This window comes from Somniosus microcephalus, chromosome 25 (assembly GCF_052327205.1).
Source record: "Somniosus microcephalus isolate GS21.2 chromosome 25, FLI_Smic_1.0, whole genome shotgun sequence".
In the NCBI taxonomy this organism is placed as follows: domain Eukaryota; kingdom Metazoa; phylum Chordata; class Chondrichthyes; order Squaliformes; family Somniosidae; genus Somniosus; species Somniosus microcephalus.
In genome coordinates, this window is record NC_141011.1 from 32,711,740 (window position 1) to 32,725,079 (window position 13,340).

The 13,340-nt window shown below is 46.4% G+C and overlaps 1 protein-coding gene across 4 annotated transcripts in view; it reads right to left on the reverse strand.

The window, feature by feature from the left end:
- The window catches only part of ubr4 (ubiquitin protein ligase E3 component n-recognin 4), a 195,760-nt gene that overhangs the window by 123,132 nt on the left and 59,288 nt on the right, over positions 1-13,340 (reverse strand). For all 4 annotated transcript variants that reach the window (XM_085967122.1, XM_085967121.1, XM_085967120.1 and 1 more), the window contains 3 exons: positions 12,004-12,237; positions 2,108-2,278; positions 1,117-1,299 (listed from right to left, as the gene is read on the reverse strand). In XM_085967122.1, the coding sequence (XP_085823248.1) occupies positions 1,117-1,299; positions 2,108-2,278; positions 12,004-12,237 (588 nt within the window). The remainder of the gene's footprint in view (positions 1-1,116; positions 1,300-2,107; positions 2,279-12,003; positions 12,238-13,340) is intronic.

Sequence of the window (13,340 nt, forward strand, 5' to 3'; positions counted from 1 at the left end):
GCCTCCTGTCCTCTCTGACCTACATTGGCTCCTGGTCTCCCAACACCTCGAGTTTGAAATTCTCATCCTTGTGTTTAAATCCTTTCATGGTCTTGTCCCTCCTTATCTCTGTCTCCTTCTCCAGCCCTACAACCCGACCCCAAACTCTCTGCTCCTCTAACTCTTGTGCATCCCTTTGTCCACCATTGGCAGCCGTGCCCTCATCGCCCAGGCCCCACAATCTAGAATTCCCTCCTCAAACCTCTCTGCCTCTTCATCGACCTCTCCTCTTTTTAAGACCCTCCTTAAAACCCACCTCTCATCTAGCTACTGGTTACCCATCCTAATATCTTTCTTTGGCTCAGGGCTCACTTTCTCCTTCTGTCTCTGTGAAGCACCTTGGGATGTTATTTCTACATTAATGGTACTATACAAATGTAAGTTGTTGTTGTCGGTGTCATCAGTTCAAATCCCAACAGAGCAAATTGTGAAAGTGAATTCAATAAATCTGGCAACTTGCGAAATGGCATCTGCCAGGTTTGCCTAAAAATCTAACTGGGTCATTAATGTCCATTAGGGAAAGAATGTTGACACCTGGCCTGGTCTGTACGTGACTTTAGTCCCACACCATGTGGTTGGCTCAGAGCTTTTGAATGCCTAACAAGCTACAGGAAACTTTCTGGTATCCGGCACTGACGGGACCGAGCTGGTGCCGGTCGATCAACACTGCCGGAGAAACGAGCGCTAATGTTAAAACATACGGAGCTCAGAGCTCCGTCTGAAGCAACAAACCCTGTTGCTACAGCCTCAAAACAGTTGGCGCAACTTGCAAGCATCTCTGTAGCTAAGCAACAGCTTCAGCTAGACGCTTGCAGAGCCACGAATGGTGAAAAAAAGCAACGAAAAGTAAAAAAAGTTATCTGAACCGACTCCTGAATTTTGCCGGTGGATAGAGCATTCCGGAGATTTAACCTCCGTTTAAACGAAAGTTTCCTGTACTCAGTGGTCAAGGCAACTAAATGCAGCCTCGTCAGTGTTGCCCACATTTCATTAACATATGAAAAAGGTCTAAAATGTGAATTACTGTAAATTCTGTTCCAAGAAACATTCAAAACCAAATGTGATAATAAAACGCACCTTTCCCTTCTCGTGGCTAACAGCCAGGTGCTGTCGTCGGCCGTGAGGAGAGGAGAGGACGCACATCGCCACACGGCGAAGCACGTGTGCACTGATTAGCTGCCGGATCGTCTGCCCTTGGTCCCCACTGTAGTTCATCCGCACATTCTCGAAGGCCCCTTCCTGAGAACCCAGGGTTGGAACCTACAAGATCAGAGCATTCGGTTAGAAGCATCAGAGCATCAAAAACCCAATTTGAATAATTCAAGTGAAAGCAAACCTTAAAAAATAGCAGGACAAAAACGGAGAAGCAGGCAATTTAGTTAAGCAAATCCAGTTAACGGCACAAATTATACAGAATTCAAACAAGTTTTAATCATTCCCACCCCACTTGATTAAAAAAAGGTGCAATTAGCAAAAGTATTCTAAATGTGAGAAGCAGAACCGTTATAATTCCTCCAACAGCAGTTACTCTACCAAAGCCGGTCCAGCAATACTCCACTTTGTCATGTACTTTGCCTCTCAGGATATTATCACACAATCTATTCCTGCAGTTCTCAGTATCTCTTTATACTTTCATAGAAAATAATCAGTACCAAGGAATAAGGAGGTGGGAACTGCATGAAGAATTTACAATGGAAAGAAATCTCCAAGCTTCACTCTCACTGAGGGCACTAACTCAACCCTGTCAAGTGTCACTGCTTTGCAACATATTCTCGATTGCTGGTTATGTTCTATAAATGTATTACTTATGGTTTTCAGTTTGTTGCTAGCATGGTGTGGTGTACTGTGATGGAAGACCCATTTCAAAATCAAATGATGTGACTTGAGTATAAGTGGTATTGCACCATGTGATTTGAACTTGGATGATGCTGAGGTTTATTTCACTGCATGTTACAGAGGAATATCACAGCTCACATATATTGCACAGCGTTACATCACTCATCATACTCAATTACTGTACCAAACACTTTCTAACCCTTAACACTCCATTTCCAGTTCCAGGGCGTACCATCAGCTGGTCAGTCATTTCCATGTTCTTCTCCATTGTGTGTAGATCATCTAGCGCCTGCTGAGCCCGGCTGCTGCTGCCAACCGCCGAAGCTTGCTGGAAATTTGTCTGAATAGCATCCATCAGGAAGACGAGCATATCGAGGACTAACCCGGCAGTGGAGCAGCCAGACTAGGAAAAGGAAAGAGAAACAAGGTTAGCAGACTGGGACGACTGAAACTATGTTTACCTGCCTGTGTCAGGAGGACTGGCTGATGCAATGGGTTAGAGACGGGCCTTTCACTTTTGGGATCTGGGTTTGAATCCAACTGAATCATAGAAATTTACAACACAGAAGGAGGCCATTCAGCCCATCTTGTCCGTGCCGACCGACAAAGAGCTGTCCAGCCTAATCCCACTTTCCAGCACTTGGTCCGTATCTTTGTAGGTTACGGCACTACAAGTGCATATCCAAGTACTTTTTAAATGTGAAGAGAGTTTCTGCCTCTACCACCCTTTCAGGCAGTGAGTTCCAGACCCCCACCACCCTCTGGGTGAAAATATTTCTCCTCAAATCCCCTCTAAACCTCCTACCAATTACTTTAAATCTATGCCCCCTGGTTATCAACCCCTCTGCTGAGGGAAATAGGTCCTTCCTATCCACTCTATCTCGGCCCCTCAATTTTATACACCTCAACCTCCTCTGTTCCTGAAGAGGTCGAGATGAAAGTCTCTGCTGGTTGTAAGGATCCGATGTGAAATGAATTTAGGCCGTCTCAACCAAGCTGCCAGTGACCAAATGGCGAGAAGCTCGGAACTGTGGATGAGCAGAGAGATTTAGGGGTCCAAGTATAGAAATCATAAAGCTAGTGGACAGGTACAAAAATCATTTAAAAAGCTAATGGAATATTGGCCTTTATCTCACGGGGGCTGCAATACAAAGGGGTGGAAGATATGTCACAGCTGTACAGAGCTCTGGTCAGGCCTCATCTGGGAGTACTGGGTTCAGTTCTGGGCACCGCACGTCAGGAATGATACATTAGCCTTGGAAGCAACCCAAATTCACCGGAATGATACCGGGGCTTAAATTATGAAGACAGGTTGCATAGACTAGACTTGTATTCCCTTGAATATAGACGATTAAGGGGTGAGCTAATTGAGGTGTTTAAGATGAGTGAAGGATTTGATAGGGAGTGTTTGATGGTACACTGTAAAGGGAGCTTTATTCTGTATCTAACCTATGCTGTACCTGCCCTGGGAGTGTTTGATGGTACGCTGTAAAGGGAGCTTTATTCTGTATCTAACCTATGCTGTACCTGCCCTGGGAGTGTTTGATGGTACGCTGTAAAGGGAGCTTTCTTCTGTATCTAACCAATGCTGTACCTGCCCTGGGAGTGTTTGATGGTACACTGTAAAGGGAGCTTTCTTCTGTATCTAACCTATGTTGTACCTGCGCTGGGAGTGTTTGATGGTACGCTGTAAAGGGAGCTTTATTCTGTATCTAACCTATGCTGTACCTGCCCTGGGAGTGTTTGATGGTACGCTGTAAAGGGAGCTTTATTCTGTATCTAACCTGTGCTGTACCTGCTCTGGGAGTGTTTGATGGTACAGTGTAGAGGGAGCTTTCTTCTGTATCTAACCTATGCTGTACCTGCGCTGGGAGTGTTTGATGGTACGCTGTAAAGGGAGCTTTACTCTGTATCTAACCTATGCTGTACCTGCCCTGGGAGTGTTTGATGGTACGCTGTAAAGGGAGCTTTACTCTGTATCTAACCTATGCTGTACCTGCCCTGGGAGTGTTTGATGGTACGCTGTAAAGGGAGCTTTCTTCTGTATCTAACCTATGCTGTACCTGCGCTGGGAGTACTTATTGCCAATAAAAAGTTCCAGAAATGGAAAGTGGTGTATTCCCCAAAACTAATCTCTCATCTCAGTGACCCACAATCTTGGAAAACAAAAAGCACCTTTGCCTTTATATTTTGGGGAGGAGATTGGTGGTTTCACAATTACATATTCATTAAGGAATGCTGATGTTGTTAGGTGTATATTTCTCATTTTGTAAGCACATCGACCAGGCATAGATCAATGCAATACAGTAACACAGTCTTCCTTTAACATACAGGAAAACCAACAACTGTAACAGGAAACAAATCAGTCACTGAAGCCAGGGCTCCTGATAAAGTTACCAGCTAAATAAGCAAAATATCAGCCATTTTTCACCTGAGCTCTTCAATTCAGTTACCATTCCAGATGACACGGTGCCAATATTAGACATTCTACCAGGCGATATTTACACTTCATACCATGGTTCAGTTCAATTAACACCTGCCCATTGCTGTTATTTTCAGTCAATGGGAGGCAGAGCTCCCCAGACATAGTAATTCAGTGTGAAGGCACAGGGCACCACCTGACTAGCACCACAACAAGACCAGTTGGGAGAATGCAGAAAAACACACCATGTAGTTAATTCTAGTCAAATATATTGCAAATACACTCTAAACATCCGTATACATCGGGTATGCTTATTTATGATATATTACAGCGCCTGGGGAATGAAACATCTCTTCTGTCTCAGCCATGCAGTATATCTGTCAATTCTTTCCATAACCATCCATTTGTATTAACTCCCTGCTCTGGATGTCAAGTGAACTACCTGATGCAGTTTTGCCTTGTGAAACATTCTTCAGTTTGTATTTTAAACACACTGTACTCTAGTTTCCTTGGGCAGAAATGCCAAATCACCAGGGAGCAGTGTTAAACTGGATAGAAATGTTGCTCTTTGAAGTGAAACAATAATTTATTCAAGTTGCTCAACAGATTTAACTGCAGTGTTCAGAGATGGGCAGTGGCAGCAACAACTCAGGGAACACATGAGCAAAAACTGCAACGGTAGCCAAATTTTCAGAGCACAAGCCAGAAATAAAAATTATAAACTGCCAAAAAGCCACTGGTTTCAAATGTAGCACAGAATGAAAATGCTTCTCAGCACTGAAAAAATGCAAGAAAAAATAAAAGAGCTAAAGATTACTTTAAAACCCCATTAACATTGAACATACCAATCTCAAATACTGCTCTTCAACTAACCCTCCCTGCTCACAGCGCACTTGCACTAATCAATGGGAGCCCAGAAGAGTAACCAGGTACTGGAAACACTCACCTTGACTCTGAGTAACAAAGTTAACTGCATCTTCTAAAAGACAAGAAACATTTTATACTCCATTTGGTGTCCCCAGGATTCAGGCACTTCCTGTCATCTGATTCAGTGTCGCTAGATTTTGATGGGGCTTTGAGAGGGCTTCTAGCCTTCTACTAAAACAGATGAGTGAGCACACGATGGGACAGGGAATTGGAAGAATAATGTGAACCTTATGCTGATGAGGGGGGGTAGGATAATGCATAGCTACAGATAAGCAATTTCCACACGGACTGCTGCGGTTCAAGAAAAGGACACACACACACACCCGTTTCGAAAAGACAGGCAGAATGAAAATGGAGAGGGGTTGCCCTTATAACAAAGGATGACATAAGGAAGCAGAGAGAAAGGATTTTGGCTCGGAAGATCAGGAAGTAGAATCAGTATGGGTGGAGATAAGGAATAACAAGGGGTAGAAAACACTGGTGCGGGTAGTATATAGGCCCCCTAACAGTAGCTATACCGTTGGACACAATATTAATCAAGAAATAGTAGGAGCTTGTAACAAAGGCAATGCAATAATCGTGGGGGTCTTTAATCTTCATATAGACTGGACAAATCAAATTGGCAAAGGTAATCTGGAGGGCAAGTTCACGGAATGCATTCGGGACAGTTTCCGAGAACAATACACCATGGAACCAACCAGGGAATAGGCTATTTTAGATTTTGTATTGTGTAATGAGATGGGGTTAATTAGCAATCTCATAGTAAAGGATCCTCTGGGGCAGAGTGATCATAATATGATAGAATTTCACATTAAGTTTGAGAGTGACTTGTCTAAACTAGAGTCTTAAACTTGAATAAAGCCAATTACATAGGTATGAGGGGCAAGTTGGCTATGGTAGCTTGGAAAAATAGATTAAAAGGTATGGCGGTAGATAAGGAGTGGCTTGCATTTAAAGAAATATTTCATAATTCTCAACAAAAATCCATTCCATTGAGAAACAAAAAATCCATCCGTGGCTAACTAAAGAAGTTAAGGATAGCATTAGATTGAAAGAAGAAGCTTATAATGTTACGAAGAATAGAATAAGCCTGAGGATTGGGAGAGTTTCAGAAACCAGCAAAAGATGACCAAAAAAATTAATAAAAAGGGTAAAAATAGAGAGAGAAAACTAGCAAAAAATATAAAAACAGATTGTAAGAGCTTGTACAAGTATGTAAAAAGGAAGAGTAGCAAAAGTAAACGTTTTGCACGGTGGCATAAAAGTAAAAGCACGGTGGCATAGTGGTTAGCACTGTTGCCTCACAGCGCCAGGGACTCGGGTTCGAATCCGGCCTCGGGCGACTGTCTGTGTGGAGTTTGCACATTCTCCCCGTGTTTGCGTGGGTTTTCTCCGGGTGCTCCGGTTTCCTCCCACAGTCCAAAGATGTGCGGGTTAGGTTGATTGGCTATGATAAATTGACCCTTAGTGTTAGGGGATTAAATACGTGGGGTTACAGGGATAGGGTGGGATGTGTGTTGGTGTATGGGTTACGGGGATCGGGTGGGATATGTGTCGGTGCAGGCTCGATGGGCCGAAATGGCCTCTATCTGCACTGTGGTGATTCTGTGGTCCCTTAGAGGCTAGGACAGGAGAAATTATTATGGGGAATAAGGAAATGGTAGAAACGTTAAACAAATATTTTGTATCTGTCTTCACAGTAGAAGACACAAAAAGCATACCAAAAATGGAGGGGAACCAAGGATCTAATGAGGGTGAGGGACTTAACATAATTAATATAAGTAGAGAAAAAGCACTAGAGAAATTAATGGGACTAAAAGCTGACAAATCCCCTGGACCTGAGGCCTACATCCTAGGGTTCTAAAAGAGGTGGCTGCAGAGATAGTGGGGATGCATTGGTTTTGATCTTCCAAAATTCCCTAGATTCTAGAACGGCTCCAGCGGATTGGAAGGTAGCAAATCTAACTATTCAAGAAAGGAGGGAGAGAGAAAACAGGGAACTACAGGCCAGTGAGCCGGACATCAGTCGTCGGGAAAATGTTGGAATACATTGCTAAGGAAGTGCTATCAAGGCACTAGGAAATCATAACATGATTAGGCAGAGTCAACATGGTATTATGAAAGGGAAATCGTGTTTGACAAATTTATTAGAGTTTTTTGAGGACGTAGCTAGCAGGGTAGATAAAGGGGAACCAGTGGATGTAGTATATTTGGATTTCCAAAAGGCATTCGATAAGGTGCCACATAAAAGGTTATTACACAAGATAAGGGCTCATGGGGTTGTGGGTAATATAGCAACATGGATAGAGGATTGGTTAACAGATAGAAAACAGAGAGTAGGGATAAACGGATCTTTTTCAGGTTGGCAGGCTGTAACTAGTGGGGTGTCGTAAGGATCCGTGCTGGGGCCTCAGCTATTTACAATCTATATTAAGGACCTAGATGAAGGGACCGAGTGTAATGTATCCAAGTTTGCTGATGATACAAAGCTTGGTGGGACAATAAGCTGTGAGGAGAACACAAGAGTTTGCAAAGGGATATAGATAGACTAGTGAGTGGGCAGTAAGGTGGCAGATGGAGTATAATGTAGGGAAATGTGAGGTTATTGACTTTGGTAGGAAGAATAGAAAAACAGAATATTTTTTTAAATGGTGAAAAACTTTTAAATGTTGGTGTTGAGAGAGATTTGGATGTCCTCGTGCAAGAAACACAGAAAGTTAGCATGCAGGTACAGCAAGCAATAAGGAAGGCAAATGGCATGTTGACCTTTATTGCAAGGGGGTTGGAGTATAAGAGTAAGGAAGTCGGGCTACAATTATACAGGGCCTTGGTGAGACCACACCTGGAGTACTGTGCACAACTTTGGTCTCCTCATCTAAAAAGGAAGAATATACTTGCCTTGGAGGCGGTGCCACAAAGGTTCACTAGATTGATTGTTGGAATGAGGGGACTGTTCTATGATGAGAGATTGTGTAGAATGGGCCTATAGTTTAGAAAAATGAGAGGTGATCTCATTGAAACATACAAGATTCTGAAGGGGATGGACAGGGTAGATGCTGAGAGTTTGTTTCCCCTGATGGAGTGTCTATAATTAGCGGGCCTAGTCTCAGAATAAGGGGTAGGACATTTAAGACCAAGATGAGGAGGAATTTCTTCACTCAGAGGGTTGTGAATCTTTGGAATTCTCTGCCCCAGGGGGCTGTGGATGTGGAGTCTTTGAGTATATTCAAGGCTGAGACAGATTGTTGGATTCTAGGGGAATCAAGGGAAATGGAGATTGGGCAGGAAAGTGGAGTGGCGGTCGATGATCAGCCATGATCTTATTGAATGGCGGAGCAGGCTCGAGGGGCCGAATGGCCTACTCCTGCTCTTATGTTCACACAGCCCCTCCCCAACACACACACACACAGCCCCTCCCCAACACACACACACACAGCCCCTCCCCAACACACACACAGCCCCTCCCCAACACACACACAGCCCCTCCCCAACACACACACACACAGCCCCTCCCCAACACACACACAGCCCCTCCCCAACACACACACACAGCCCCTCCCCAAAACACACACACACCCCCACCCCCAACACACACACACAGCCCCCCCACCCCCAACACACACACACACAGCCCCTCCCCAACACACACACACACACAGCCCCTCCCCAACACACACACACACAGCCCCTCCCCAACACACACACAGCCCCTCCCCAACACACACACACAGCCCCTCCCCAACACACACACACAGCCCCTCCCCAAAACACACACACACCCCCACCCCCAACACACACACACAGCCCCCCCACCCCCAACACACACACACAGCCCCTCCCCAACACACACACACAGCCCCTCCCCAACACACACACACACACACACAGCCCCTCCCCAACACACACAGCCCCTCCCCAACACACACACACACAGCCCCTCCCCAACACACACACACAGCCCCTCCCCAACACACACAGCCCCTCCCCAACACACACACACACAGCCCCTCCCCACCCCCAACACACACACACAGCCCCTCCCCAACACACACACACACAGCCCCTCCCCAACACACACACACACACACAGCCCCTCCCCAACACACACACACACAGCCCCTCCCCAACACACACACACAGCCCCTCCCCAACACACACACACACAGCCCCTCCCCAACACACACACACACACAGCCCCTCCCCCTCCCCCAACACAGCCCACACACAGCCCCTCCCCAACACACACAGCCCCTCCCCAACACACACACAGCCCCTCCCCAACACACACACACAGCCCCTCCCCAACACACACAGCCCCTCCCCAACACACACACACACACACACAGCCCCTCCCCAACACACACACACAGCCCCTCCCCAACACACACACACAGCCCCTCCCCAACACACACAGCCCCTCCCCAACACACACACACAGCCCCTCCCCAACACACACACAGCCCCTCCCCAACACACAGCCCCTCCCCAACACACACACACACACACAGCCCCTCCCCAACACACACACACACAGCCCCTCCCCAACACACACACACAGCCCCTCCCCAACACACAGCCCCTCCCCAACACACACACACACAGCCCCTCCCCAACACACACACACAGCCCCTCCCCAACACACACAGCCCCTCCCCAACACACACACAGCCCCTCCCCAACACACACACAGCCCCTCCCCAACACACACACAGCCCCTCCCCAACACACACACAGCCCCTCCCCAACACACACACACACAGCCCCTCCCCAACACACACACAGCCCACACCCCCACCACACACACACACAGCCCCTCCCCAACACACACAGCTCCTCCCCAACACACAGCCCCTCCCCAACACACACACACACAGCCCCTCCCCAACACACACACAGCCCCTCCCCCAACACACACACACAGCCCCTCCCCCAACACACACACACACAGCCCCTCCCCAACACACACAGCCCCTCCCCAACACACACACAGCCCCTCCCCAACACACACACACACACAGCCCCTCCCCAACACACACACAGCCCACACCCCCACCCCCAACACACACACAGCCCACACCCCCACCCCCAACACACACACACACAGCCCCTCCCCAACACACACACACACACACAGCCCCTCCCCAACACACACACACACACACCCCAACACACACAAATTCTAGAACATAAGGAATAGGAGTTGGTGTAGGCCATTTGGCCCTTCAAGCCTGCTCCGCCATTCAACGAGATCATGGCTGATCTTCTACCTCAACTCCACCTTCCTGCACTAATCCCATATCCCTCAATTCCCTTTGTTCCCAAAAATTTATCGACCTCTGTCTTGAATATGCTCAACCAGTGAGCATCCACAGCCCTCTGGGGTAGAGAATTCCAAAGATTCACAACCCTTTGAGTTAAAAAATTTCTCATCTCAGTCCTAAATGGCCTACCCCTTACTCTGTGACTGTGACCCTGTGTTCTAGATTCCCCAGCCAGGGAAACATTTTCCCTGTCAAGCTCCTTAAAAATGTTATATGTTTCAATTAGATCACCTCTCATTCTTCTAAACTCTAAGGAATATAGGCCGAGTCTACTCACTGTTTCACTGAGAACAGAAGCAGGGACACAATCCCATCGGGTTCACATACACAGGACAAGTTGATATGGCTGTTAAAAAAGCATAGAGGATCCTTGGCTTTATAAATAGAGGCAGAGAGTAAAAAAGTAAGGAAGTTATGCTAAACCTTTATAAATCACTGGTTAGACCTCAGCTGGAGTATTATGTCCAATTCTGGGCATCTCACTTTAGGAAGGATGTCAAGACCTTGGGGAGGGTGCAGAGATATACGAGAATGGTACCAGGGATAAGGGACTTCAGTTGTGAAAAGGCGAGAGAAGCTGGGATTGTTCGCCTTAGAGCAGAGAAGGTTAAGAGAAGGTTTAAAGAGGTGCTCAAAATCATTAAAGGTTTTGATAAGAGTAAATATGAGAAACTATTTCTACGGGTGGTGGAAGCAGATTCAATAGCAACTTTCAAAAGGGATTAAATACTTGAAAAAGAAATATTTTCAGGGCTCCAGGGAAAGAGCAGGAGAGTGTGTCTAACTGGGCAGCTCTTTCAAAGAGCCAGCACAGCCATGGTGGGCTGAATAGCCTCCTTCTGGGCTGCAAGAATGTTTTCCCCATTAAGTTTCTACACTTCTCAGAATGCGCCGACTCTTGTTGGGGCCACACACTTTTGATAACAAATGGTCATTCTTCCGATGAGCCTGGACAGTGAGTGGTGCTGAGCTATTCTGCTAAAGGAGGCATCGTAGGTGAGCCTAATTCTGTCCTTACCTGATGATCACATGCAGTTTCCAGGAGGTATCACTGGGAAGCAATCAAGAACAGGAACCCTTGCTGATCCTACCCGCACCCCCCTCTCCCCCCGCAACGCACCTTTCCCCTGCCCCAGGCAACGCAACACTGCATAGATCAGGGGATCAAATACGAGTCCTTCTGGTTTGCATGGGTCAACTACTCCATCTTTATTATCTAAGCTACAGGGGATCTGTGATGCAAGGTTTGCAGAACAATGCAAAGCTCCTGAGTGCTTAGATAACGCTAATCCTTATTTTTGAAATCCCTCAAAATCAAACGAGCATGAGAATATAGAAGAGCCGTATAAACTTTATAAAGCAGCCGTCTGCAGCTGGCACTCATTGACCAACTAGTCCCACAATAACACAATGCACGAGTGAGACTTTCGTCTTCCAATTCACATGACGAGTACTCACCACCTGGCTCTGCAGCTCCTCCCTGCAGCCCTCGATTTGTTTACACAAAGTACCCTTCTTTGGCTTGTCATCCTCGCAGGTCTTGCCGTCTGCACTCATCACTTTGCATTTGTCTGCTGGAGAGGTGCTTTGGTGTCGCAGGGCACTTTCTGGGACACGGGGCTCATTTTGAAAGGCGGAGGATTCTTTCATGGTGGAGCTGATTCCACTGCTCGGACTCCGCTTTACCAGAGCCTGCAGAAACAGCATTATTAAATATCTGTCAATTGCCTTTAAAAAGGACCCACAAAGGGGAGAATTTAGAACAGAGGTGTCCAAACTGCAGCCCCTGTGCCCTCCCTACTCAGTCCTATCTGTGCCGATATTGGCTAGTTTGTCTTGTTTGAATGTTATGGGCCTGTAGGTTTAGAAAGGGTTGTTTTTAGTGCTGTCATTTATTGGTGGATAAATCCTAAATCAAGGCACCAAGATCAGTTAGTGTCAGCAACTCGAGATACGAGAATGAACGGGAACAGGGGTTTAAACTTTATATTTGGCTCCATGTGTCCCAAAATGACAAAAGGCCTGGTTTAGAATAATGTACAAATCTCCAAAGTTACACTGGCTCAGCCATAATCTTTGCTGGGATTGGACGTGAGGCTGGAAATGTTCTTGCAGTCGAAAGTGATGAATCCAGTTTCACAGGTTTTATTCACCAGGAACAAGACCACAACAGATATTCTGAAGGAAATCCACACACAGCACTGGCTGGTGGCAGAATGGTGACACTACAGATAAAACTCACGCTCAACAGAACCCTAATCACACAACATGAATCCACGTCATTTAACATCTTGCGAATATTTTTTTATTTAAGTTGGGAATATGAATGACCTTTGGAAATGGCTGGAAAGAGTTACTGAACCCAACTCAGTGAGGAAGCAGAACAAAATCGGTATAAACAGTGACTTGGGGTACATCAGCAAGCAACCTCTTTCAACTGGGAAACTCAACTTTGCACTGCCAGGCTCAGCAACATTATAGCCAGCTCCCCAATGCTACCGTTACCATTCAAGAGTTTAGTTTTCCTTCACTAATTTTCTCGTCTCCCTGCCTAACAGCATTGGCTCTTGCTGGTGTGCGAATCCACGGGAACTTCACCCATTCTTTATACATCAGCTCAACTGACAGCCAGCAAGCTAGTTGACCATGGGGACCATCCCTACGAAACTCGATCCTGTCCTAATTCAACTTTCCCGCATGCACCCGATTATGAAGAACTGGGCAAGTTTTTCCTTTCCCTACCCAGGGCCTCTGAGCCAACTGTATGCCTCCCATTACTCGCCCGGCTGGATCAG